The 26758-nt window shown below is 51.3% G+C and overlaps 2 protein-coding genes across 2 annotated transcripts; one reads left to right on the top strand and one right to left on the bottom strand.

Annotated features, from left to right (window-relative positions):
• Positions 1-2894: 2894 nt before the first annotated feature.
• On the bottom strand, positions 2895-13675 carry Pyroxd1 (pyridine nucleotide-disulfide oxidoreductase domain 1). The gene is made up of 10 exons (XM_037214364.1): positions 13510-13675; positions 10281-10478; positions 9526-9728; positions 8336-8505; positions 8027-8103; positions 7766-7817; positions 6978-7148; positions 6276-6406; positions 5753-5963; positions 2895-4010 (listed from the first exon to the last, which is right to left on the bottom strand). Exons 1-10 carry the CDS (start codon positions 13576-13578, stop codon positions 3835-3837), a joined length of 1458 nt encoding a protein of 485 aa, XP_037070259.1. The 5' UTR covers positions 13579-13675; the 3' UTR covers positions 2895-3834.
• A 183-nt stretch (positions 13676-13858) lies between these two features.
• Positions 13859-18602, top strand: LOC119091722 (zinc finger protein 239). The gene is made up of 3 exons (XM_037214566.1): positions 13859-14250; positions 15437-15519; positions 17174-18602. The coding sequence occupies exons 2-3, from the start codon at positions 15504-15506 to the stop codon at positions 18190-18192; spliced, it is 1035 nt and encodes a 344-aa protein (XP_037070461.1). The 5' UTR covers positions 13859-14250; positions 15437-15503; the 3' UTR covers positions 18193-18602.
• The last annotated feature ends 8156 nt before the right edge of the window (positions 18603-26758 follow it).

Below are 26758 nucleotides of genomic sequence, written 5' to 3'. Positions count from 1 at the left end.
GCTATAGCGTATAAGGCCTCAGGTGAATGGAAAGAATCATTGGAAGGCCCCTGATCGACAAGAGCGCCTCAGCATGCTAGCAGGAAGGGCCTCGACAACAGCGCGTGACCCTCCGAGCATATGCAAAGAAATCAAGGGCAGCTTGGAAGGCTCCTCAGTGATTGGATTTACCTTGCAGCGGACATATGGGTCCCCTGGGGACAGCGCAGGGCCTCTGAACAGCGTGATGAGCTTTTACCATTCCCAATCACGACTGTCTTAATCAGTAAAAAATTAGTTGTGTCTCCTCGTGGGGCCCTTCAGTTTTGCTTGCCACTGTTATTGGTCACCTGGGAGCCCAACGACGTGCAATTTTGTCGCGTTTTGTGTTAATAAACTGCGCCTCTTCGGCCAGCCATGGACCCCTTCCGAACCTATAGGCACCTTCGGGGCCCAGGGGGGAACATGGCCTCATGCCCCTCCCACCCGTTCTGGATACGCCAAGGACGTCAACTGGCTCTCAAACAATATTGAGCAAGCTGTGCAAGCCTCAATCACGGAACACGTTTTGTGCTATATAACAAAGGAAGTTGGGTGCGATTTCTTGGCCTACTAGTTATCACGGAAATAAGACTTCGAATCAAGCGGCATATAAATAGCGACACGACCGAACGCGTGAATACGAGCCAACACCTAAAATTCTTGGATGATTATGCAAGAACGCCACGAAAAAGAGCCAAAAGAAGAGCACATAACGATATTTGACTCAGCAAACGGCTGAAGCCCGAGCTGCCATCTCTCGATGAGTTTGAAGAAGTTCAAGTAACTGGCAATTTCACACGGCTATGGCAGTGCCTTAGCGTCCTACAAGTGTTTCGTGACGAAATCAAAGACGTATTGAGGAACAAATCATTCCTTTAACGCTGGAATATATTTTACTTCGCATTTCAGCCTTGCCTCAGACATTACAAGTTCTGTCACAGATTATGACCCTGAGCTGGTGACGAGAAGAGCACACAACTGTCTTTGGGGTGGTGACTTCGCAGGCATGCACGGCTCCGCGCGGCATGTTGCGAGCGGCGATTGATGCCGAATTGCACAATTGTGACGGCTTCTGACGCCCGAAAGTCCAAACATGTCGGCTTGCTTCGCATCTGCGCCGGACGACAAACAGATCGATGATCGATGATGGGTTGTTACAGCTTAGAAACCGTGTAACTGTGGGTGCGTCCTGGGGCTGAAGAGCGTCCATCCGGCGGCCGTGTGCCGAGTCGGAGCCCGATGAATGTCCATCCCCACCCCCACAAGCTCAGCTGCGAGCCTCGCATAGCCGACACCGTGGTGCTGGCGGCCAGCGGAAGCGGCCTACAGACACTATCGCAAGTTTGTCAGGCCTGTCGCCGCGTCAGTGAAGCCGAGTCCAGCATTGGCAGCGTCAGACCGTCCGGTGGCCGAAAGTGATTGCGATAGTCGATTTCGATGCCTCCCACAGTCGAGCCTGCATGTCAAGACCCCACGGGTGTGTAGTGTGCCACAGGGGCAATGCCAATATATATATATATATATATATATATATATATATATATATATATATATATATATATATATATGGAAATTTTATGCATGCGTACGTGCATTGAAAAAGCCTTTGAAAAGCCGGCCCATCGCCTTGGGATGTCACTGGGACGTTGTAAAAGCTCATAAATGACAATCGAAGCGACCTTCCGGGTCTTTCTGGCTTGGATGGGATGGGACGAGCCAGGAGAACGACCGCTGCCGCAGCAGCGCTCGTCGCTGAGATCGGAGCGCGTGCCCTGGCTTTTGTGGAATGGGGCCAATCTGACCATCGCAGATCAAAGGTCAGTGGAACGCCGATCCGTTTCCGTTCTCCGCGGCAGCAGCCAGCCCGGCCGGCGGGGTGCCAACACGGGCGACTTACGGACGGCAGGAGGCAGCTCCAAACACCGTTCTCAGTCAACATCCGGTTTTGATGCACTGCTGCCGCCCGTACGTCGCCCGCGTTTCCAGGGTTATTTATCTAATGGGCCGGGTGCACTCAGTCTGGAACTCCCCCGCCCAGCTGGATGGGCAGCACGAAAGAGCGAGGCGTGGAGACATCTGTACTTCTGGCTTGGCCTACAGCTGATGGAATTTTCTCACATTCTCAGACAGCCCTCCACATGCTCAGTATGTTGAAGTTCTGTCGGCGGACACCTAAAAACCTGACAAGTACAGTGCATTTGAGAACATCAGTTTGCTCCGAGCCCCATCGGGGAGACGTTGGCATGGACTGCTGGGGAGACTGGCCCCACAATACATGGGCCGGATAGTTCGGATCGAGGACGGGTCCCGGCTTAATTCGAATCACAGCTGCCCATGTAAACAGGGTAACTGGCACTGAGGCCCGTTCGCTAGCCAATCCACTCCACGCATTCGGCAGCTCCAGCTGTGCTTACGCATGAGCGCACATGCCAGCGCTTTGAAAATAATAAATCGTTAGCACTGCAGTCTCTAGAGCGTCTGTCAGGGGCGGATCTAGCCTGAAGTTTTTTTTTTGGGGGGGGGGGGAACTGTTCGTCGCCACCTGGCTGGTGTGGGATCCGAGGTCCAGTGCATGGTGCCTCTCGCGAGTACCTAGTAGGGACACCATTCAAAACCGAAAAAGCACCGAAATGCTTTGAATCTTAAATAGAAGTTAAGACAAAACAGTTAAAACAATTAAAGTTAAAACGGACGGTAAGTAGACGAAACTTTTATGAAGTTCTCGGAATGTTTTTTTGGGGGGGGGGCAAAAAATACTCTCAGAGGTTTTGGGGGGGGCCATGGCCCCGTGCCCCCCCCCCCCCCCCCCCCAGGGTCCACCTATGGTGTCTGTGAGCGATGTACTTGAAGGAACGCTGCTCATTCATCTTCCTCGTGTATTATCAACACAGCAAGACGCCGCGAATAAAGATGCTGTTAACAAATACATCCGTACACTTGATAACAAACCATGGCCATGACTCTGTAAAACTTCTGACTGACAAACACGACATGCTTCGCATGCCTCCGACAATGACTGATGACTGCAGGGGTAGGCGACCTGCCCTCCACTCCTGAGACGGATAATCATCCAACCCCTTGGGCGGCATCAACGGCGTCGTTCGCATTGGGACCTTTACGACGCACTCAGCACCTAAGGCGTCACCTGCCTCTCACCCTGGCAGAAGCGATGAGCATCGCGGGGACCTGACCCCGACATGATCATGATCACTGTCTCCTCCGCACCAGTCCCGAGCCCGGACAGGAGGGATGAGCACCGCGGGGACCCGACCCCGACGTGACCACCGGCCGCTGTCTCCTCCGCGCCAGTCCCGAGCCCTGACAGGAGGGATGAGCACCGCGGGGACCTGACCCCGACATGATCATGATCACTGTCTCCTCCGCACCAGTCCCGAGCCCTGACAGGAGGGATGAGCACCGCGGGGACCCGACCCCGACGTGACCACCGGCCGCTGTCTCCTCCGCACCAGTCCCGAGCCCTGACAGGAGGGATGAGCACCGCGGGGACCTGACCCCGACATGATCATGATCACTGTCTCCTCCGCACCAGTCCCGAGCCCTGACAGGAGGGATGAGCACCGCGGGGGCCCGACCCCGACGTGACCACCGACCGCTGTCTCCTCCGCACCAGTCCCGAGCCCGGACAGGAGGGATGAGCACCGCGGGGACCTGACCTCGACATGATCATGATCACTGTCTCCTCCGCACCAGTCCCGAGCCCTGACAGGAGGGATGAGCACCGCGGGGGCCCGACCCCGACGTGACCACCGACCGCTGTCTCCTCCGCACCAGTCCCGAGCCCTGGCGCCCTCTTCAGTCGAAGTAGTCATCAATGTCGACGTCCGGCGCCAGCAGGTCGTCGCCCAGATGGCTGACGTCCATCTGCGAGAGGATCAGGTTCTCGAACGTCTCTTCCAGTTCCGTGTCCCCCAGCAACAGGGCTCCCTGCACGCGGCCGCCTCTCAGCACCACCTTCACGAACTCCACACCTGGCAACGAATGCGGGGCGTCAGCACTAGCGGTGGCGTACAACCTCGGTTCAAACCGTCCCACCCATTCTCGATTTCTGCACGCAGACAAACTACGCCTGAGACAATTTTGACTGAAGTACGGCGACATTTGGATTGTGTTCCTTCCACGTGAACCTATCGTAGTATGCCCTGTAACATGTGCATAGTCGGTGCATCAGTCTGCACGTTCCGGTGGCTGCTGCTACACCCGTCCCGATGCCAAGTGGTTCGGACTCCCACGTGGGGGACAGGGTTCGAAACCCATTGGTTAGGTGCTAATATGACCATTGCAGCCGCTGGCATCTCCATAACAGAGGCGCGACGACGTACGTCACATTCCTTTTTTAAAAAAGGAGAGGAATTTGGGACTGAACAATGGAATTGAGCGTTACGGAAGGCGCGCAAGACGGGCTACTTCAAATCGGAACTTCGATTTGAAGTAGCCCCTCCTACGTGAAAAATCTCATTTGACTCCCTGCTCACCACTAGGAAAATCATACGTTTCACTTGGCTGTCTTTTCCGACGTGTGTGTTCTGCAAGGTTGGGTATGGAGGCTTCAGCTTTGGGAATGTAGTATCGTATGGCCTAAAGTGACGCACTGGTTCAAACTTCCACCATTACGCTTCTCGATAACAGGCCCTTGCCGCCGGCTGGGCTAATCACAAACGTTCTTTTATTCGCACCAGCAGAGGTGCGCAAGGCGGTTGTCATGACAACGGCGATCGCGACTGCAGGAAAGAGGCGTAGTGATGTTACAAAGTGTTGGTGGCGTAATTTGGATTCGAAAATAACCAAAATTGATATCCGTTTTATGTTTTGACGTACAGTGGCGCTACCCAGAGCTATCATTGGACGTAACTGGTCCTGAGCTTTCACTAAGGTAGGTCTTTGAAATATGCCCCAAAGGTGGAACACCCCCTTCAACATGTCTCACCTCTTAACTTTACTGACTCGACACTCGAAACAGCCATTTTATGTTGGAGAGCTATTTAAACGCCAACAGACACACACACACACGCACGCACGCACGCACGCACGCACGCACGCACGCACGCACACACACACACACACACACTCACACACTCACACACGCACACGCACACGCACACACACACACACACACACACACACACACACACACACACACACACACACACACACACACACACACACACACACACACACACACACACACACACGCACACACACATCTGTACCCGCCTGCACTGCAAACTAGCATTCCTGCTGGGTTTCCACATGACACCAGGGAAAGAATTGATCGGAGGCGGGGATTGAATAACTCAGTTTGCTTCCGCACGGTGGCTGTAAGTGGATACTGGTTTTCACATGCCAGCCCACAGCGGTCTGCAGATGCCCCGGAGCGTGATCGGCTCTCGCGTGGGAGGTACGAGTTCCATTCCCAACTAACGCTGCGACCTCTGATTGCTGATATGACTCCACGTGGGGGTCCGGGTTCAATTCTGGAAGCGACTGCATTGCTTATACCAGCACCCCAAAGGCTGAAGGATCAGCCGGAACTCAGCATCCAGACCGCCCACGTGGAAGCCCAGTGCGCCCTTGACTGAACCATTCGACATACTTCGGCACCATCTTACCAATTACATATCATGGTCCACACCATACCACAAAAAGGGAACACCTGCAGCCGATACCGGCCATCGACATCAGCACTGCCCGGCACGAGCGGCCGCCCACTGACCAGGCGTCATGCGGATGAGTGCCGTGTAGTCAGTGCCCAGCCGCTGGCCGTTGTACAGGCCCAGCAGGATCAGCTTGTGGCCCAGCAGGCGGGTCACGTGCGCGAACATCTCGAAGCAGAAGTCCATGAGCAGCGGCTGGCCCAGCCGGTCGGCTGACATGCACTTGGCTGCGTACAGACCCATCTGGCGCGCCTGGCTCCACAGCCGCATCTGAAGCACCATCCACGGCCAGTGACGGGCGCGCGTTTGACGGCAGGACTTCTGTAGCATCATCACGCTGCATGTGAGGCCAGGCTGTGATAGGGCTTGCATGAAGCCATTATCGCATGCCACAAGGCTGAACAAGTTCACACTGCCCAGTTTAATTTCCCCCAATATTTGTCGATCAGCACCATCAAAGGCCAGAGCCCTTGCCACCACATCGCCAACCGAGGCCAGCGCTGAAGCTGCGTCAGAGAGGCGCTACTGCCGGGCCGATCTGGCCGCCTCGAGCGGGGGCCGCGCCGCCGACGGGAGCCGCACCTGGAGCCAGTGCGGCGCCAGCTCCCATCCGGGCGTGCAGACGTCCCCGGCCGCGTACACGGTCGGCTCGCTGGTCCGCATATGCTCGTCCACCAGCAGGCCGCCGTCGTCGGCCAGGCGGAGCGCCGCGTCTGAAGGGGCACGGCGCCGGTCAGACACGCGTGCGGCGAGCGTCCCTCCTCCCGCTCTCAACATCGGTGGACAGAGCGCCGTTCGATGGGGTCCAGAGCCAGCCTGGGCCATAGAGACCAGTCAACAGGCTGGACGTGACGCTCCAATGGGAAAGTGTCGCCTCAGGTCCAAATTGAGTTAGATATGTCGGTAACTGGATCCGAAGCGGCGGGTTCGGAACAACCGGTCGTTAAATTCCTCAATAACATATTATATTTAAAGTATCTCCGTTCGCGGACTTCCTCCATCGATTTCCCTATCCACAACGCAAGTGTGCGAGGGTGTGCCTTGCTAGAAGTAGCCAAGCAGCCATAATGGGATACGAAACATCATGAACAGGTTCACCTTGCGGTCTCATTCAGAACAATATAAAGCATAAATTTAAAACACGTTTGCAACTTTCTACCGGTCATACGCTCGGCAGTTTCACCCGCGCGCTATACAACAATAGGCACTCCCGCTACGACCACCTGCCGGGAGACGACGGCAGCACCCACGGGTGGGCGGCGCGCGGCGCCGTGCGGCCCTCACCGGCGGTGAAGGGCTCGGTGTTGGGCCTGACGCCAGTGGCGGACACAACGAAGTCGCAGCCAACGATCTCGCCGCTGCTCAGTTCAACGTACACCGGCCAGCTGTCTGCAGGGAGAGGCACGTTAGAGCGAGGGGGCGCACAAAGCCCCACAGGCAGCGGCCGCAGTGCACCTCAAGAACACCAGGCCCACACACAAGCGGGCCGCTGGCCGGCACGGTCCGCGTTCGAGCCCATGCCCACCTTTACCAGTGGCTAACCTGAGGTTCGTCGCAGCGAACAATCATGACAGGGCAGCGGGCCGGGTGGCAGATGCGGTGGTGACAGGTCAGTGGGCAGGATGGCACGTGCCGTGGTGTCAGGGCAGCGGGCAGGATGGCAGACGCGGTGGTGACAGGTCAGTGGGCAGAGCCACCGGACAGTAGACAGGACACCACACGCGATGGTGACGGGTCAAGATGTGGGTCGAGCCTTGGTCTCACTGCACATGTTCACCGTACAGGTGCCCCTTCAGGCTGAAGACTTAGCTGTATGACTGAGCGTTTGCCTTATCCGCTATTACCCAAATTTATATTCTATATTACGTGTAAAAAGGAAACCAAAGTGGAGCTCCTGCCCACACCAGCAAGCCCTTGCGTAAACGCTCCTCCCCCTGCCGAGGACGTTTTCCAAGATGCCTCCCCTCGCCCCAATTGCCCCGACATCGGCCGGTTTGAGGCGCTACGACACGTCCTCAACACAACGCTGTGGGGTTTTCTTCCACCCGGCGGCCGTGCGGAGCCGTCCTCGCGTGGCGTGGCGTAGTGCTCGGCACCCTCTGCCGCGGTGCCAGCGGTGAAGCCCTCTCACGCGGTGCGGCACACGCCTGATGACCCGGCCGTCACCAGTTCCGGGTGTGAGACGCGCGGCTGGCATGCGGGCCCCGGCCCTGTCGCGGAGCCGTGTGCAGCGTCCCGTCACCTGCGGCGTCGGCGGAGGCCGGCCGCTCCACCAGCCGGCGCAGCTCGGTGCGGTACCGCGGCGAGACGCGGCGCTGGCCGGCACCCCGCGCCTCCAGCCGCTGCAGCCAGTCCGGCCCAAGCGCGCAGCCCGGCACGCCGGCCAACGGTGCGCCGTCCACGCCCAGCTCTGTCGACACACGGCGGCGCTGCCCGTCAGCTGACTGCACACCTCGCGCCGATCGAGGGCGGCGTGAGGTCAGCACGCCCCCAGTCTCCGTCTGCAGGCTTACAATGGCGAGAACAAGTCACCCTCCGGGAAAAGCATGCAGTCAGAGCGCGAGCGCACTCACGTCGTCTAGGGTTCCCGGCCAACGCATGATGGTGGGCGGGAATGGTCACAGCGGCGAAGCTGTACGCACCCGCCGCATTGTAACGCCAGCGTCTGGGGCCGGGCGCCTTTGTCGGCTCCTCGGCCCCCTGCTTCTCCAGCTGCGGCAGGAGAAACTCGGCTGCGCCGGGGTCCACGAAGGTGGACGAGATAGAGCCGTCTCTGATCACCCAGATCACCTCCACGTCCTGCAGTGCGAAACTGGCGGCGAAAAGGACGGAAAGGATACAGACGGCTGGACCGAGCAAGCAGCCACAGTTGCAGCGACAAACAAAGTTAAGTTGCCATGGTTACAGCGACAAGCAAAGTTAAGTTGCCATGGTTACAGCGACAAACCACACCCCCTGACAACAGACAGCAGCGCCTACTGAGAGGGTGCAGAAGCGTGACAAGCTGGGTCCGAAGCAGACTTACTGTCTTATTTTTAAGTCGTAAAACATTACGCGGCCAATGAAGCACATCGATGCCACGACAGCAAACGACAAGGCAGAATGACAACTTCTTTAAATGATACCAAACACGAATCGAGCAGGTGAAGGCAGGTGAAGCGACGAAAAAGGAGTAGTGAGTGTCGAGCATCATCAAAAAATTCGCATCCAGAACAAATAGCAGCCAGTCATACGTCCAGACAGTAAAGAAAAAAAAACCGTTAGCTTTGTTCATTGTCAAAACCTCATTCGGTCCGTCGGGGAGGGTGGCTGGGGTGGGCTGACCCTTCTTGCCTGTACACCTGAGCTCGGTCCGTCGGGTAAGGTGGCTGGGGTGGGGTGACCTCGCTCGTCCATACACCTGAGCTCGGTCCGCCGGGGAGGGTGGCTGGGGCGGGCTGACCCCGCTCGCTTGTACATCTAAGTTCGGTCCGTCGAGGAAGGTGGCTGGGGTGGGGTGACCCCGCTCGTCTGTACACCTGAGCTCGGTCCGCCGGGGAGGGTGGCTGGGGTGGGGTGACCCCGCTCTTCTGTACACCTGAGCTCGGTCCGCCGGGGAGGCTGGCTAGGGTGGGCTGACCTCGCTCGTCCGTACACCTGAGCTCAGTCCATCGGGGAGGGTGGCTGGGGTGGGCTAGCCCCGCTCGTCCGTACACCTGAGCTGGTCCGTCGGGGAGGTAGCTGGGGGGGGGGGGGGGGGGGTGGGGGGGGGTGCTAACCCCGCTCGTCCGTACACCTGAGCTCGTTCCGTTGGGAAGGGTGGCTGGAGCGGACTGACCCCGCTCATCCTTACACCAGTTCAGAGGCGATGCCGCCGTTGCCGACGATGAGCACGCGGCGGGCGGAGCTCAGTCGGCGCCGCAGCTCCTCCACCGAGTGACCATCCCGGATACCGATGACGGCCGGGTGCTCCGGCAGCGGGAACCGCGGCCGGGCGCCCGTGCACACACACACTCGGTCGTACCGCACCACGGCACCGTCCGCCAGGCGCAGCTCCTGGCAATGGATTAAACTCGGGTCAGGTCAGGTCAGGTCATTGCAACGTTGACTAATTAGAGTACAGACGACAGAGAAACGTTCGCGTCACGCCGGCCTTTCATCATTGGCACCTAGCGTTCAAGGTTCGATTAAACAGACACGGCGCACCACGACATGCCTGGATGGTGGCAGGTTAAAAAAAGTTCCAAACTGGACGCTTTCCTAATCCTGTGATCCACCTATGTGTTTGGGACATGTCGTAGGACGTTGGCACGTGAACCACAATGCAACATCGGCAGTGCAAGCGAACATCAGCATCGGACATCGGCAGTGCGAGTAAACAGCAATGTTTTGGGGGATCTTGGACGATAGCGTCTGAATGTCAACGAAACTAAAACGGTACGCAAATTGAATTTACGAGATGCTGCGACACACAAAACAAGTTCGCAAAGTCTTCCTGTCGAGGCATGGGGAAAAACAACCAACTGCGTTCCATTAACGCCTCGAAACGCCGGCATCCAGCGATACGAAAGCGGATGGCACGCAAGTGTGGCGTCAACGCCTGGGTACCTTGCGCTGAGCGTCGAGCCCGGCCGCCAGGCCCTGGCGCAGCCGGACGTTGGGGTAGAGCTCGGCCAGCCGCCGCCCGCTGACCTCGCGCACGCGCAGCTCGTGCGCCAGCCGTGTCACCTGGACGGCTGACGCCTGGCGCACGGTGTCGGCCGCCGACACCAGCAGCACGTCCGCCGACGGCTCGTCGAACGACAGCTGGCGGAAAGGTCACGGTCAGCGCGGCAGGAGATGATGTGGTGCTCAGCAGGGGACGGCATAGGCGAGCGACAGCTGGCGAAAAGGTCACGGTCAGCGCAGCAGGAGGGATGTAGTGCTCAGCACGGGGCCGGCATAAGCGAACGACAGCTGGCCAAAAGGTCACGGTCAGCGCGGCACGAGGGGATGTGGTGCTCAGCAGGGGCCGGCATAGGCGAACGACAGCTGGCCAAAAGGTCACGGTCAGCGCGGCCGGAGAGGATGTGGAGTTCAGTACGGGCCGCCGACGGCTCGTCGAACGACAGCTGGCGAAAAGGTCACGGTAAGCGCGACCGGAGGGGATGCGGCGCTCAGCAGGGGCCGGCGTAGGCGGCAAATATGAATTGTGGAGCTCTTCGCAGGTTGAGCAACTTACGTCGTCGCAAAACCCTCATTACGCTACATCATAATGTAAAACAATATCCATCACGGTGAAGTGTCACTCCCGGAGGCAACCTCCACACGTTCCTCGAGCCTCCCCCATACCGGACACGTTTGACACCTCCACAAACATGTTCCAGCAACTCAATCGTCTGGTTCTTTCCACTCGTAAAACGAGCTGGCCGAGATGGCTAATGAATACGCCGAGCAACGACTTTTTTCCTCGTTAGATCCTAGGCCAGAAGTTCAAAGCCAGTGATATGCCGCCAACTTGGAACGATGTGCCATTTAGTGCTTTGCCCAAGAGGTCCCTCGGCCGAAAAAGTAAGGGGTCTCCTTAATGTTCAACGGGGTGAATATGAATGAGGTCAACAACGAAAAAAGGCTAGCCTTGTCTACCGGAAGACGCCTATCCTTTTCAAAATTGACTAACCAAACAAATTGCACGAAACAGGCTTTGAGCCCGCACGCTCACAATATTAGGCGCGGGAATACCGATGGCCGGTAAGCTGCAACTTCCGTCGAGGCAAACGGAGTTAGGCCGCTGCGGATAATATCAGGCGGCGGGCAACGGCCGCAGGAGGGCGACAGTCGTGAAATAATGCTTCCGAAAGTGTGACATAAATCAGCGTCTATCGTTCAAATATTACACTGAGGCGCATATTTCACCTGGGGTTGCGCTCTGAACGGATTAAAAGTTACTGCAACACGAAGGATAGAGATTCTATCTCTGCTCCTTCAATTCCGCCACAAGATTCCAGCTCCACTTCGCGGTGCTGCAAATGTCAATCCATTCCCAGTATCAAGATAAAATCGGAGCCGCCGTCGACCCGTGGTCGACTCGGGACCCCTCACCAACACAGGAGCCCATGTTAGGCACTGTAAGCTTCTAACAGATAAAGGGAGGTAGCCCAGTGTCAATCACTGGACCCGGCTTTATCGCTGCTAAGAAAGTGGGACCTCAAGCCCACACCGACACGGATCCGATTACACGGTGCTGGTGGTGCCTGACCGACAGATCGGCCCATATCGACTCAGAGAGTCCACGAACAGCGCAAAGGACCCTCTGACAGTCATCTGAGGGCCTGTGCCTGCAGGTCGGGCTACTGGAGAAGACTCCGTTCAGCTCTTCGTGCCCTTAGGCCCTCCAATCGGGTCCTTGAACATTGCCCATAATGGACCCTCCAGGCTCCTCGGAACCTAAAGGGGAGGGGGCAGCCTAGTGCACCCCAGGAGCCTCTCCCTCCATCCGTGTCACTGGAGCTACATTTGGTACAATTATTGCACCTTTGTACCAATTACCTATGCCATTGTATTTAACACAGAGAAATTATGGAAAAACCAGAGTTTTCAAATGTTAATGGTCTGTTCTTTCCATAATGCAAATCACCAAACAGGTGCCAGGGCACCAAAGGTTCTTCCAGTGGGTGGCCAATTAAAGGGCATTCCCTCATCCCAAATTTGTACAGCACTGAACACAACTCTTTGATGGGCATGAAAAGGATGAGATACAAATCATGTCCCCTTCTCCCTTTCAACAAATGTTTCACCTTTCATGCCAGTTGCTTCTTACTGAGACAAAGATTGTGCTGTATTGCTGTGTAGTACATAACAGCATTTACCACAGGCAATTTGAAATAATATTACCTTTGATGTTTTCAACAGTAAATACAATCTATACTCACTATTCATCTCTCAATCTCTCTTGTGGCTGCCTCTGTGCCACCAATGGACCATGGCAACCAATGGAATTGCCGGCCCAAAAAATACTTAAATGCTGCACACAGACAGGGCAGTCATAATTCACCGCTAAAGCCAAGTTCCTCCCGCAGGCCTCCACACACACACATACACACAGGCCTAGCTATAATACAAGGAATAAAGCTGAGAATATTTTACTCAAAACATATGTAAAAATCCACAATGCCTCACTCGCATTGAAAGGAATAACGTTGCACTCAGGACCATAAGGGCGTACCCCCACCCCCACTGGTGATACAATTGGGCCATATTGTGCAAACAGATAGAGACATTAAGATGGCAACAGCCTGAAGAAGACAACTCAACAGAAAGACCATTATAGAAAAAAACTTTGCCTGACAAGACTGCCATCCTCTGAGAACAGCACAAGTTCAACATCTGAATCATATGACAATTACTACTCAATATAGAATATAAAAGTCATTATATGGGTGAATAAACATTGGAAATAGATTTCCTTCAATATATATATAATTGCAACATCTCTGATCAGGACTTGATAGAAGCAATGCATTCCATTAACTGGCATGACTAAATGCATACAAACACACCACACAAAAAGACACATCATGTAGTGAAGTTGATCTATTATGTCAAAAATGATCTTGAGTTTTGTTACATCAACTGCTCTTTTTGTATCTATAAACATATAACACATCTAAACACAGACTCATCTTATGGTCATTCATTCTTAAACAAGGCATCTTTTGGCACCAATATCGTGGGAGAAATCGTGCAGAAGTCCATAAAACAACTTTCTGACATTAGAGAAGCACTCAGAGCTCACAAATTAAAAGGCAATGCCCATAAAATCATCCCAGGCACCAAGAAGCGTTCACATTACACTCACCTGTTCAGCACATGAAACACCCGCGATGCCACCTCCAATAATCAGGTATGTGCATTTTTCTTCTGCCATTTCTATTACTTAACTCTATACTTCACCAGCCAACTGTTATTAGCACTACACCAGACTACCAGCACTACCAGCCAACTGTTACGACCACTAACACTGCACATACACCACGTCTCAACACTCACCCGCCTTCATGCCTAGAGTAAAAGCCAATTTTGTGGCTGATGCGCCATGAACGCTGTTGACGGCTTTGCTCAGCGTATTTATTCTCGTAAGCTAAAAAACATCATGAGTAGAGAGGATCTACCGTAAAGCTACCAAACAAAGAGATTATCTGCTCCTGGTTTGCGCAGCGCTCGCAGGCGAGCAGCAGTCCAAACAGAAAACCTCTTTTATTTGGTACTTCCTACGGCAGATTTCCTCCGCTTGCGGTGTTTTCATATTTACTAGAATAAGTACTTCTTCTTCACACTTGCATCCCCATCAGTTATTGGTGTGGTGGTTCGTGTGTTTTGGGCTGCAGGGTGGTCCGTTTGGGTTCGGGTGCTGCTTAGATCACGTGTAGTTGCGTGAATACTGTTCGAATTCACCGTTCTGACTTAATGGATCTCTTCTGAGGAAATATTCTATGTAACAATTATTTGCAGGTCGATAATCGCCGGGGCTGGGCCGCTTGCTGGGATTGTTTTTTATTGCTGCAGCACACTAAAAAATTCGCTGACATTCTGACATAAGGTAAGAAGCAATGGCCCGATCAGAGTAAATCATTTTATCTTACTTTGCAACAATATGAAACACAGTTTCATTCTTTTGTCTTGACATGTGCATGGGTGACACCATCAAATTTTGGTAAGTTTCCATCCATATTTGTGGCTTCCTAAGTGGGTCTCTGGCCTACTATCAAGTCTCTTATGCACAGATCCCTCAGATTTGCTATGCTCCTTTCTACAGGATGCCTGGATACCCATTTTGCTTGAATAAAGCCCTCATTTGCTGTTGTGGGCCTCACTGATATGCACATAACATGCGCCTGTGCTAGTGAAGGCATGCTGGGGGGAAAGCCTGTCATCATAAATGTTTTTTACTGTTAGTTCAGGATCAGGCTCACAATATTGAAAAGGAAAGGGAGGTCCTACTCCAGAAATTTGCAGACCTTCAGCTTTACTAGATGTTGTTTGATGTAATGTGTAGGAACATGCAGGCCAGCAATTTAACCTCCTTTGGGTTGCAATTTAATTCAACCTTTGGGCAGCTATAGTGGAAGGAATACTAGCATCTGTTAAGTGAGTGGCAAAGACATAGGGTGGAGGCCCATCACCAAATGGGTTTAATTCCCTCCCAACTTTCAATGTCACATTTGTGGATATATGGTGGGAGAGGGCAAGTTTTGTACCAGTTGGTCTTGTTTTTGCATCCTGTGTTAGGTTAGAAATCCATTGCTGCTGCTATGGAGCCTAGCAAAATAGGTGCTGGGCTGGAGATGTTGATGCAGTTGAGTGGCCGTGCTGGCAGCTGTGCCACTCATCTTTGAATGAATAGTTTGAGCTTTTGGAACAAGCACTGATTTAATTACTGGTTCATTGTGCCTTATTGAGAGCAAAAGATTTGCTGTAAAATGTTTTTGAAAATGTGTCTGAATCTGCTTCAGCAAAGGAGCAGGCAAGTTTTGGTCCTAGTTTATCAATTAACTGACATTGTCACAGCTGGTGAAGGTTGAAGTACCTGCCTACTAAAAGTAAAGTGCAATATAAAGGTGCGAAAATGGTGTGAAAATATTGATGGCATGTTCTAAGCTAATCCACATTCTAGAGAGGGTTGCTGACCTTCTGAGCTTTTCTACTACTTGTGGATATGGGAGAGTCAATGTTGTGTCAGATGTTGCTGTGTTGTTCTGACTGCTTTTTCCCCTTGTGTTTCACAGGCAACTATGTAAAGAACATTTGAATTCAAACCAGGACACAAAGAGCCGGATTGTGCTTCACTTGCCAATGGAGCAAGGAGCCAGTAAGTTTCTGGGAGTTTTGGGAGTTTGGTCCATAGCTTGAATGATACAGCCGGTATTCTGACCTTTTACCGTGCTTCTGCCGAAAAACCTCCGCATCGGCAAGAATTGGAGCATGTGTGCGTTGGCTGACAAGCTTCGAGTACGCAATGTGATTGTCAGTTAATCCTTGGTGGATGTGTAACGAAATGGTAACCTCCTCCCCCCCCCCCCCCCCCGATTCCCGCAGTTTTCCGACGGCGTTCAAAGCTATGAATGACATCATTGCCAGATTTGGAACGGCTATTATTGCATAGTTGTGCGGTTTACACAAAATGGCCCACGCGACTCGGATGTTAGAGGTCTCATCTGATATCGTTTTTGTAGCACTCCAGAGCGATTTTCGCGTCAAGTGCCCCTTTGATTGCCTACGGCAAGTCATATTTATCTGGTAGTATGTGGGCACGGACTGACGGTTTTCAGCGAACTGGTCAGAACTCGCTATGGATCATTGGTCCGAATATTCAAGTGTACTTCTCTGGACACCTGAATGCGGCAGCGAAACCGATTGTTCTGCTTAAGTGGGCAGAGGTTTGCCGCCAATCAAAACCTGTTGAACATGACGCGTTTGGACGCTTCTTTCCCTGCAACGCGATTGACGTAATGTCAATATCGCGTGGTATGGCGGAGTTGTACCCTTCATCCGTGATGTGAATGACGCTATCGCAGTATGCCGCCACTGCTTCCCTCGACTGCTGCAGTCTGCCCGAAGAATCTTCAAGCAAGGGGTAATTCTGAGACAGTTCGTAGATGGATCACGTCCCACTGAGTTACTGCGTTCTGAAGTACGGTGGTTTGATAGCCGAGTAAAAAGCGTTCTTCAGGGCCTGTACTCTATCGATATTTGGGGGACTTCTATTCAAGTAATATTTTTATAGATGAAAGTGTACTCCTTGTTTTGCACGTTTTCGAAATGCCTGCTACTTCGGCTCCCGGTCTTACGTTCGGTGGTCGTTCTCAACTAAGTTTAAACACATGCCACACCTGATAACGCAGGCTGTGGGCGGCTCTTTTATCTGGCCGCATTTTGTAACAATCATTACCTATAAGATTCACTTTAGAATGGGTGGCACCAGGATAGGGAAAGTCGGGCACTCCCACTATCATCGTGCATGCAGCCAGTGTAATTTGTCGGAGAACGCATGATCGGAACGGTCATTCATTTCTGAATCCATATTTCGCTTTTGCCGTTCTGTATCTAGAAGGAGATGGTTTGCACCCTTGCGTGAAAGAAATTCTGAATGACGGCATGCAATGCGCTGTACCGCTGTGTGTGGCCTTCAAATAAAGCACCCAGACTATATGTGGCGCGTTTAAGTGGTTCTCCGATAAAAGTGGTTGGCTGCCATCCTTCCCGCTCTGTATCCACGGCTGGAACTGGACAAAAAAGATAGAGCGTTCCCGAAATCGTCTGCCGGAGGCGACTCCTGGTTTCGGACACTCCTGCGGTGGGTGTTTACCAAATTCGAAATTGGGCTGTTCTCGTAGCACGTACGTCTATACCTTTCGCGCATGTTGCCTTGAAACTGGTAAGGTGAACTTCTGGCTCACTGCACAATTGCAGGACAACTTCATCTGGGCACGATGTTTGATGCCTTTGAATTGCTTGTGTTTCAGATCGTCAGAGTCAGACAGGTCCAGTTAGTCTCTCGTCATGTGGGAGATCGGATGCGCCAGACGGCGGCGTGAATTGGCTGCACAGGCGCGCTTCGCCAGCCATCGGCGGCGGTCGCCGATACAGGACACGCTCGTCCGGCCGTGACCAGGCTGTGCGTGGTGACGTCAGTGACTCCGACTCCGACTGCAGTGGCACACGTTCGGAGGACAGTCGCAAGAGGAAGAGACGCGACTCCGAACCGGAGTCTCACAGCGCCCTCCAGGAGACAAGCTCTTCCGAGTCCGAAGTGGCGGCAACGGCGATCTCGTCTGGTGTTCGCGGGGGGCGCAAGGACAAGCTTCAGGAGAAATCTCATCACGAACGTACGCGTAACGGCATAGGGTCACCTCAGTGTCAGGTGTGTGGAAAAGCGTTTACCTACGTTAAAGGTCTCCGCACGCATCAGGCAACCCATTTGGGTGAGAAATCACACAAATGCGATCTCTGTGGCAAAAGTTTTGTTAGGAAAGATGTGTGCGTCAGGCATCGCAGAACCCATGCGGCGGAAAGGCCAAGGCTCCATGACTGTCAGTATTGTGGGAAAGATTTTCCCGGGCCAAATGAGCTAAAGAAACATGTTGTCATTCACTCCCATGAACGACCCTATGCGTGCGATCTTTGTGAGAAGGCATTTATCTTGAAAGGCGATTTGAAAAAGCATCGCAGCACACATACGAATGAAAAGCCATTTAAGTGCAAGGAGTGCAAACGGGGATTCGCTAGAGGAACAACACTTCGGAAGCATCTCATGACCCACACTGGTGAAAAGTCACACAAGTGCGAGATTTGTGGCCAACGCTTTTCCCGAAGAGATGTCTTGTTATTGCACGAACGCTGTCATACTGGCGAGCTTCCTTTTGCATGTGATGTGTGTGGAAAGCGCTTCCAGCAAAAGAGCTATTTAATTAGCCATTGCAACACCCGTAAATGTGCTCGGTCGAGCTCATCACCCAGTGATGATAGTGGTGTGGAGAAATGACCACTACCAGAGGATGTCGCACCAAGTGCCGTGAGTAAGACAAGTGAAAGAAACAGTGTTGCTTGACTTCCGATCATCACTTACAGGGTGCGTGTCACGTTCCCACTTGAATTTTAGTCATTGAAACGTCTTGTCGCTCGTGAGACGATCAATTCTATACAGTGCGCTGGCTTGCCATTCCCCTTTTGGGGGTAGCAGCCATCTTTTGTTTGGTGTACCCTGCTTCCATGTTGAATTGGAGCCACGTGTGCACGATTTGTCAGAGGTGTGGTACGTGGCCCCGTGCACTGCGAGGTGACGGTGCGTTTGGAGTGTGCGGGCTTGAGGTATGGTCACGTGAAAGTGTGTGCCAACGTTCGCTGTGCAACTCAGGGCATGTGGTCGCACATAATAAAATGACAATATTTGTGTCGGAGCGCTGTGGGCAGTTTGTCAGCGATACGAAAGTCTCCATGAACGTAATTGAGAGACTCGATAAAGTTCGGTGCCCGGATAATTCCACCGCCGGTACATAAGCTCTACAGCACTAAAATATCCGGCCGGGCGCGCGGCTAAACGCGACCCGCTTGGATGGGCGGGGGGGGGGGGGGCGAGTCACTGCTGACCCCTCTAAGGTCTTGAAAGCGACTAAGAAAGCTAGAGACACTTAGCGTGTGGGGTGGGAAGTGCCCGAAGTGGACTCGCCTGTGTCAAGAAGTTTGCATTCCTAGTTCGTTACCCATTGGCCAAATATTATTAAACAATGCCAAACTCGTGCTCGGTGCCGGCATCGCCCCCAGTCATCCTACGCAGCTAGCTCTAACCTACATACCCTGTCTAAGCAAATGGCCACGTGTGTATACCATGTCATGATTTCATTTGGCCTATACACTGTCAACCGATGTAAATCTCGCATCAGCATACATTACCTGTTTGTTCCGGTCACCCCTTGACAGCGAAGACCTAACGGCGTCCTGTCTCCACATAGGGTGATAACCATAAAACGGCTGCCCAGGACAACTGATAAATCGAGCTGGGAAGTTGCGGCTCGGTGCACTCCGTAGGACTAGTATACCGTTGTCAGCTGCCATTACAACACACCCGCACGATTTTTGTTTTGATTGTTTCCGGTCAATCCCGCAGCGCATCACCTCATCACTTGCTGGTTGGGCAGAGGGGTGATTTGCAAAGATACGGCGTCCAATGTGACATATTTTTGCTTGTGTGCGGAAGGTATAAGCAAGCCGTAACGATGCTGGTGTGGAAAAACTATCGGCCCGCAATGTAAATCTCACTTCGGTAGATATGGCCTTTTTTGTTGAAATCATTCCCTGACCCGCGCCGTGGGAAACTTCTCTGTAAAAACCTTCGCGCCGGGGGGGGGGGGGGCAAGTTAACCCCCAGCCGAACGCATGCTAAAACTATTAGTCGTTCGTGGCCGGCGCGCCTTTGTGCACATGATAGCACTGTGAGGACACTTCCAACTGGGAACGTTAATCGATTGACGGCCAATACCACCCATTTCGTTGAGATTGAACCTCAACTAATGCTGCTGAATACGGCAGACAGGCCGGGTGTAAAGTGGCGAACATACGGCAGCCATCGCAAAGGCTTGACTACGCGTGGAGAGTATAGCCAAGCGCCCTTGGCTGCGATGCTTGTAGGGTTATGATCAGCACTTGTAGAGTTATGATCTGGCTCCAAGGCGTGCTCGCCGGCCGAGGGCATCCATTTCATTGCGATGACTCCTGACAGCGCATCACTCAATGTTGTCGAGTTGACCGGGACATAGATTTACGAAGCTGCAGCTGTATATTTAAAAAAAAAGTGTTGCCGTGTACGGCTACAATTCGGGCCTTACCTCAGTCGGGCCGTATGCGTATGATACCACTGTAGGGACACTTGAAGCCGGTAACGTAAATCAGCTGTCGGCCAACACACATCGTATTCATATAACCGTCTCCTGAATTGCCGAGTGCGCGCGGTCGGCTATGAGCCCGGCGGCAAACATACCACAGCCCTGGGAAAATGCTGATAATCACGCTCGGCGAATGCGAACGTGTACAGTTGATAGCACTGCTTTTGAGCTTGCAGCGGGGGATGTTTCTCGGACGAGGACATCCATTAGATTGGGTTGATCCCATTTTAGAGAATTACTGGAACTGGCAAGCCGGTCATAACGTAGATTTTAAAATCAATCGTGGTACTTTAAAAATATTTCTTGTACATGGTGGCTGTCCTCTTTTCCTGTCGTTTGCGCTTAGGCACAAACATGCCACGCCTAAGTCAGCTCTCTGGGAGTAAAAAATGGGCCGATATTTATTAAAACCCATATTCCCTGCGCGCCGGCGCACCGCTCCTTCAATTTCGACCAGTTTTGCAAAGTTTCGCAATTTCACACTGTCGAATATGTCATATTTGACGCTGCTGACCGCAATGCACGTGTAGGTTTTCAGCCAAATTGTGTTCTGTTCGCCAATCTCGAGTGTCTCTTCGGCGCAAACCATAAACCGTAAACTGTAGTCCGCGTGATCGCAGAAACCCACAGCTCTCTTGCCATCGGCCGCCAGGCCAGTACAGGACCAGCAGCAGACGTTTGTGAGCGCGACTTCGTCGTGTCTAAAAAAGGCCTATATTCGTCTGTACTGGCACGTTTATTTCACATAAGGTTCGCAACACATTCCTCGAACCGCAGTAAGACCGAGTCCTGTCTAACTGCATATGAAATACCTAAAGGCACGTTCTTGTCACGTCACACCCTGTACCAAAGAGGCATCAGTCAATGGTGGTTGTTGGTCAAGTCAAGCTCAGATGGTCAAGATCCCTCCCTTAAGGACCTCTGATACCCACGCAAGACCTTCACGCGTGCTGAAATAGTACATCGTACAAAAATACAAGTACAAGTTTGGGCTAATTAAAAATTATAAATATGCTCCCAATGGAACGAACGCGGAGGTTTCAACGCCGGCTGCATAGTGAACGCAACGCATGACGATGATTTGTTATTGATGCTCCCAACGTAGGTTTAATACAACGGACCGTATATTCAAATTCCACACACATTCCACTATCAGGTATCCATCGATACGGCTTGTACACTTGCGCGCTTTCGCCGCCGTCAAAACAGTAACCTCGTCTGGGAACGAAACGTGGAACATGTCTACCGCGACCACCACCACCACCACCGTTTGCTGAGGCTACAGCTCGCTCATCACAGCCACTTTACATTTTGAGCCTGCAGGGTTTAAAATGAAGCGCCGAGGGCTGAAAGCCCCAGAGCCAGCCAGTATCGCGGTGACCAAAGGTAGTAACGCATTAGGCTACGTATCAAAGCTACCAATGGAATTAGTGTATTTATTGAACTGAACTTGGTCCGCCCTCCTTGTCATGGCTTCATCGTTCCATGATCAAGGCTGAGGAGAAACGACAAATACATACACAACGGCGTTTCAAAACGCAGTGGCAAATCAAGTGCCAGCTAACACAAAGGTGCCATGACAGCCATAATAAGTGCGAAACTAGTAGATAGAAAAGTCCTACACCGTAAAGATATAAAACGTACATACACTGCATGATACACTAAATAAAAAAGTTTGTCGTCATGAAAACTCGAGTTAAACACTTCCTCTAAATCATGAGACTAGTTAAACGTCAGTTTTGGTAAAAGCCCGCTTCATTGTTTCGAACATCGAGCTTGCATATTTTCATCCATAGATATCGCGTTGTCCCGAACTGACCGGCTGGTTACCTAGGCTTTTGGGCGCCAATGACGCGTGCGGTTCACTGCACAAACAACGACGGTGTGGCCAACGAAAATTGTCCACATGTCTGTTTCAACGGGGAAATTTTGTGATATTTTACATCAGAACGTGCACCACGTCCACCGCTCGTCCACCCAATTAAATATTTGCGATCCCGGGTTAAATATTTGCGAACCTGGATTAAATATTTGCGAACCCGGAACGACGTCCGGGTGTATCATTGGGGAGCACAGTTTATGGATAGAGGCCTCTTCTTTCCGAAACAGGGCAACCATGCATGACACAGAAGATGCCATGGAGTACGCAGGTTTATGTAATTGACAGAATGACAATTTAGTAAGCAAACATGTTTGGATCCCGCAGTCCTCAGGAATGATGCGTTGCTGATGATTTTCAGACACCATAGGGAATGAAGACGTTCCCACGGTATATTCCAGGGAGATGTTACGTACATCGTGTGGGACGCGATATTTAAAAAAGTTGTAAACGCCAAATGCATGTGCAACATATAGCAATGGGATACAGAAAAACACACGAAAGACCGAGTCTTTCTGCACCACTTTAGGTCGAATAAAACGGATGTACTGACCGAGTTCCTGTCGTGGAAACGGTAGAGCAAGATTCGTTGGAAGTTCTTTTTCGATTGCCCGAAGGGTTCTCTGGAAATTTCTTGTCATCAAGCTGGCATGTAGAATTCCAACTTTTGCTAGAGCCAGCTTATTATTCAAACTGTTCAGTCGATAATGAAGCTTACGCAAAACTTGAGATAATCCAAAAATGGAATCTGACACGTATTTGATATACGTGGCAGTGGTTATGACGTCCATTGTTTGATCCACGTGATAAAGTACGTCGTCGCGAGTCTTTGCAATTTTCCGTAAAGCATGCGTTATTTCGTTCAGCTGTTTGCGGTTCGCTCTGACAGCGATTTGTGTTGAATTTAGAACAGCAAGGGTTCCGTTGAAACGGTGGGCTATAATTTTGTCTTCTTTACCTAAGACGGAGACTTGGGCTTGGAGATGATATATCTCCTGTTCGGTGACTGTACCAAATGGGTAGGACATGACGTTTCCTATGCCCTTTATCAATTCTCGACGGGATCGTCAGGTAAATGGTGTCTGTGAGATCTGAGGAAAAGCATCATTAAGTTTCGTCATGTAGTCCCTGAATAACATCTACAAGGCGTGCTATCGTTTGATTTACCTGCGGTGTGGTCTTGCTAGATAGTTGTTGATAAAGGTGGTCTGCGAAGCCCTTAAGATTCTGCGTTGCCTTTTCTACTGAATGTAGCTGTCGTTTCATCAACAAGGTGTTTACCGAAAGAGTGATTGCCCACGAGTTGTAGCTTGGGTTCATTTTGCCCATCGGTATAAATACATGACCGGGATCGTCTGAGGTAAGGGTTAAGGGGTAGGAGGAAGTAATGCATGGCATCAGGATGACTGCTGGCTGCCAGAACATCCTGCAAAAGTCAGAACTTTCTTAGGATATTGCGATGAACATCATCATCCGAGATATGACGATTAATAAAGCATTTTGCAGTTTACGCTAGCTAATAATTTGTGCCGGAGCATTGGTCTCTGCATGACCAATGTCTGGGTCATCTTTCGACTGAACGGCATAAATTCGTGGCTTTTTGTCCTCATGTGGATCATCATCTGGCAAAGGACTGCTCATATCTCGTCGTTTGTGACCAGCTAGACAGGTCCAAACACCATTTTCATGTCGTCGCGCGGGGATTTGCGATCGCAATGCGTAGCCATGTGAGGGTACAGGATTACTTTCTCCTCTGTTCGATAACAGTGTAGGCGTCTGGTCCGAGGTCTACTCCTCATAGGGTGGCTCTCCGTCATTAATCGTTTCCTAGTCCATATCGATTGAATCGTTAGCACCATCCTCATCCAATGGCGGTACATTTGCAACAGGTGTGCTGTTCCTGAGCGGTTACCAAAGGACCGTCATTGCGAAAAACTAATTGCTAACCCGGGAGGTTGGGCACGAAGCGATTCTGATTCAGGACTGATACGATTTTCGATGGGACGTTTCACGGTGTCGTAATTTCTATTCCAAAGGTCACTGATATCCTTAATTCGGAGATTTTCGGAATGGACTAGCTTGGTTTTATGGGTTACCATGCTTTGATGACATAGTTTTCTTCTCCGATTTTTGTTACAATGCGAAAGTAAGGCTTTCAATGCAGGGTAAACTTCAAAGAATTCCCTGTTTTGACCGTAGGATCGTAGTTATAAACCGGATTGCCAATCTGGAATAAGGATGCTTGAGCACTTTTGTCAACTAACCTGTTGTGATCCCGTGTTTGTTGAATATTTCTGTGAAATGCTTGAATGCGTGATGGGGATTTTCGAACATCTGGGGAACATTATTGTCGCCAGAGTATTTGTAACGGGGTTGCATCAGGGTATCTACAGGTAAAATTGGATCTCCGCCGTACATGAGAAAGTATGGTATTTGGTCGTTTCATTCTTGCTAACCCTGTAAGCGGCTAAACGTGGTTGAAGCATCTGTTCCCACTTAGCGTGATCATCACTAATCTTTTTGGCAATCATCTCATTCAAGACCTTATGGAACCTTTCTGTTTTTCCGTTGGTCCGAGCATGGCAGCTAATCGTGCGTATCCTCGCTACTTCTGTTTGTCGACAGTATCTATAACTGCGCTGCAAAATTCAATTCCCTTATCGCTCAGGATTGATCGAGGGCATCTATGACGAGGTATGATTTCATCCAAGAGTATTTGAGCTATAGTATCCGCATTTTTGCTAGGAATGGGATAAGCTCCCGGCCATCCAGAGAATAAGCCTACTACCGAACAGATGTACACGTTTCCTTTTGACGAGATCGGGTGGGGTCCTGTCAAATTAATGCCGAGGTCAGTCATTGGAGCACTGGACACCGGCATTTCTTGTAATGGGCGTCTTTCCTCTTTGGGCTTTTTCATTTTACACTTTTCGCAACTTAGGACATGTGTTAATCTTTTTTAACATGTCCGGCCAAACTAATGATTTCATGACCTTGTCAGTGGTCTTTTCGATACCCAAATGTCCCACCAAGTATCCATTATGCGCCTCTCGAAGGATATCTTTGAATTTTTCAGGAACTACCAGTTGAGCTCGGGTCAAAGGACGTGCTTTAGTACCTGACGCTAAATGATATAGTAAATCATAATCCATGTAATATCCTCTCACTTTATCATCGTCTCCCTCAAATAGTTGCTGGATGATTTTTTCTAACAAGGGATCTTCTTTTTGGACTTTCCTGAAATCGGTGTCCGCCCAGGACATAGCCGCACGTTCGGCATCCAAGACGTCCTTTGTTTCCTTGTTTTGGATCTGAGAATTGTAAAATGCGTTAATTTCTAGAGTATCAACTTATTGATCATGTCAATCTAGCCGTTCACCATCTGACAAATTCTCTACTTGTTCCGAACTCGGAAATCTAGAGAGATCTGCAACATTTTTAGCACCACTGATGTACTCGATATCACGGCCGTATTCACTCATCACGATAGCCCATTTTTGTATTCGATGATTCTGCATTTCGCTTGTGAATATATGTTTCGGCGGCTTATGGTACGTATACACTGTGAGCTTGGTCCCTAAAATGATAGGGCGAAGCTTTTGTAGGCTGTACACGATAGCAAACGCTTCGCGTTCTATAGTCACCCATTTCTTTTGTGCATCAGTAAATTGATCAGATACGTATTGTATCACTCTCCTTTGATCCTCTTGTTTTTGCATCAACACCGCGCCTAAAGCGTATTGCGAGGCGTCTTTAAATATCGAAAATGGTTGGGTGATGTCTGGAAAAGCCAAACATGGGGCTTCTACAAGCCGAGTCTTGAGGGTATCAAATGCGTGTTGCGTTTGATCACTCCATTCAAATCCCGCGTTCTTTCGCGTGAGTGCTATCAAGGGTCTCGCAATTTCGCTGAACCGTGGCACGTACTTCCTGTAATAGGATACCATTTCAATAAATCCTCGGACTTCCCTAAGGTTTCTAGGTGGTTGCAAGTTGTTATGACTTTGACTTTGTTTGGATCCGCGCGAATTCCTTCGTTTGGTACTATATGTCCCAAATAGCTTAGCTTGTCTTTCAGGAATTCGCACTGCGATATTTTGAGGTGCAGGTTTGCGCGTCGTGATCGGTCGTAGACTGTCTCAGGATGCTGCAAATGTTCCTCGAGGGTGGCGCTATAGACGATAATGTCGTCGATGAAGGCAACTGCAAGTTGTTTGATATCGCTCAAAACGGCGCTTATCAGAGCCTGGAAGACTGCTGGGGACCTGCTAAACCAAGTCATCGAATCGTGCTCGAAAACACCTGCATCTGTCCCAAAAGCAGCTTTTTCTTCATCTTCCTCTTTGATCGGATCCTGCCAGCATCCAGCTTTTAAGTCCAAACGGGTGCGGAATTTAGACTTTCCTAAATAATGAAGGATGTCTTCGGAGTCAGGTATACTGGGAGCGGGTACGACGGTAATGGCGTTTAATTTTCTTACGTCTACACAAATTCGATGTGGGCCATCCCTTTTTTGGTAGTACAATCACAGGTCATAGCCATGGAGAGTTGTTCCTCTGCGTGCGAGGTCTGTTTACGTAGTTGTGCGGCATATTTGCGACTCCTTGCGGTGGTGAGTATAGTCTACCTTGTCCAGAAGGGCCGTGCGGCATGAAACGTTTTTGGTACTGCTTTTGAGGCATGTACCTGTACTGGTTCGCTTGTTGTGGTTGCACTCCTTGGGGTGCTTTCGTTTGGTTTGCCCGCTCCATTTTCACTGCTAGCTGGTTGACTGTTTCCGTACGTTGCTC

Source organism: Pollicipes pollicipes, unplaced genomic scaffold, assembly GCF_011947565.3.
Source record: "Pollicipes pollicipes isolate AB1234 unplaced genomic scaffold, Ppol_2.1 Scaffold_3447;HRSCAF=4054_pilon_pilon_pilon, whole genome shotgun sequence".
Taxonomy (NCBI): domain Eukaryota; kingdom Metazoa; phylum Arthropoda; class Thecostraca; order Pollicipedomorpha; family Pollicipedidae; genus Pollicipes; species Pollicipes pollicipes.
Note: the sequence above shows the minus strand (reverse complement) of the source record. Positions and strands in the feature narration are given on the sequence as shown.

Bases quoted from the DNA above. Each gene is read 5' to 3' on its own strand.
- Pyroxd1 (XM_037214364.1), bottom strand. From the start codon at position 13,578: ATGGCAGAAGAAAAATGCACATACCTGATTATTGGAGGTGGCATCGCG. The intron at 8,104-8,335 runs GTGCGTACAGCT...GTGTGTCGACAG, and splicing joins CTGGCGTTACAATGCGGCGG to AGCTGGGCGTGGACGGCGCA. The intron at 5,964-6,275 runs GTGCGGCTCCCG...ATGGTGCTTCAG, and splicing joins TGGCGCCGCACTGGCTCCAG to ATGCGGCTGTGGAGCCAGGC.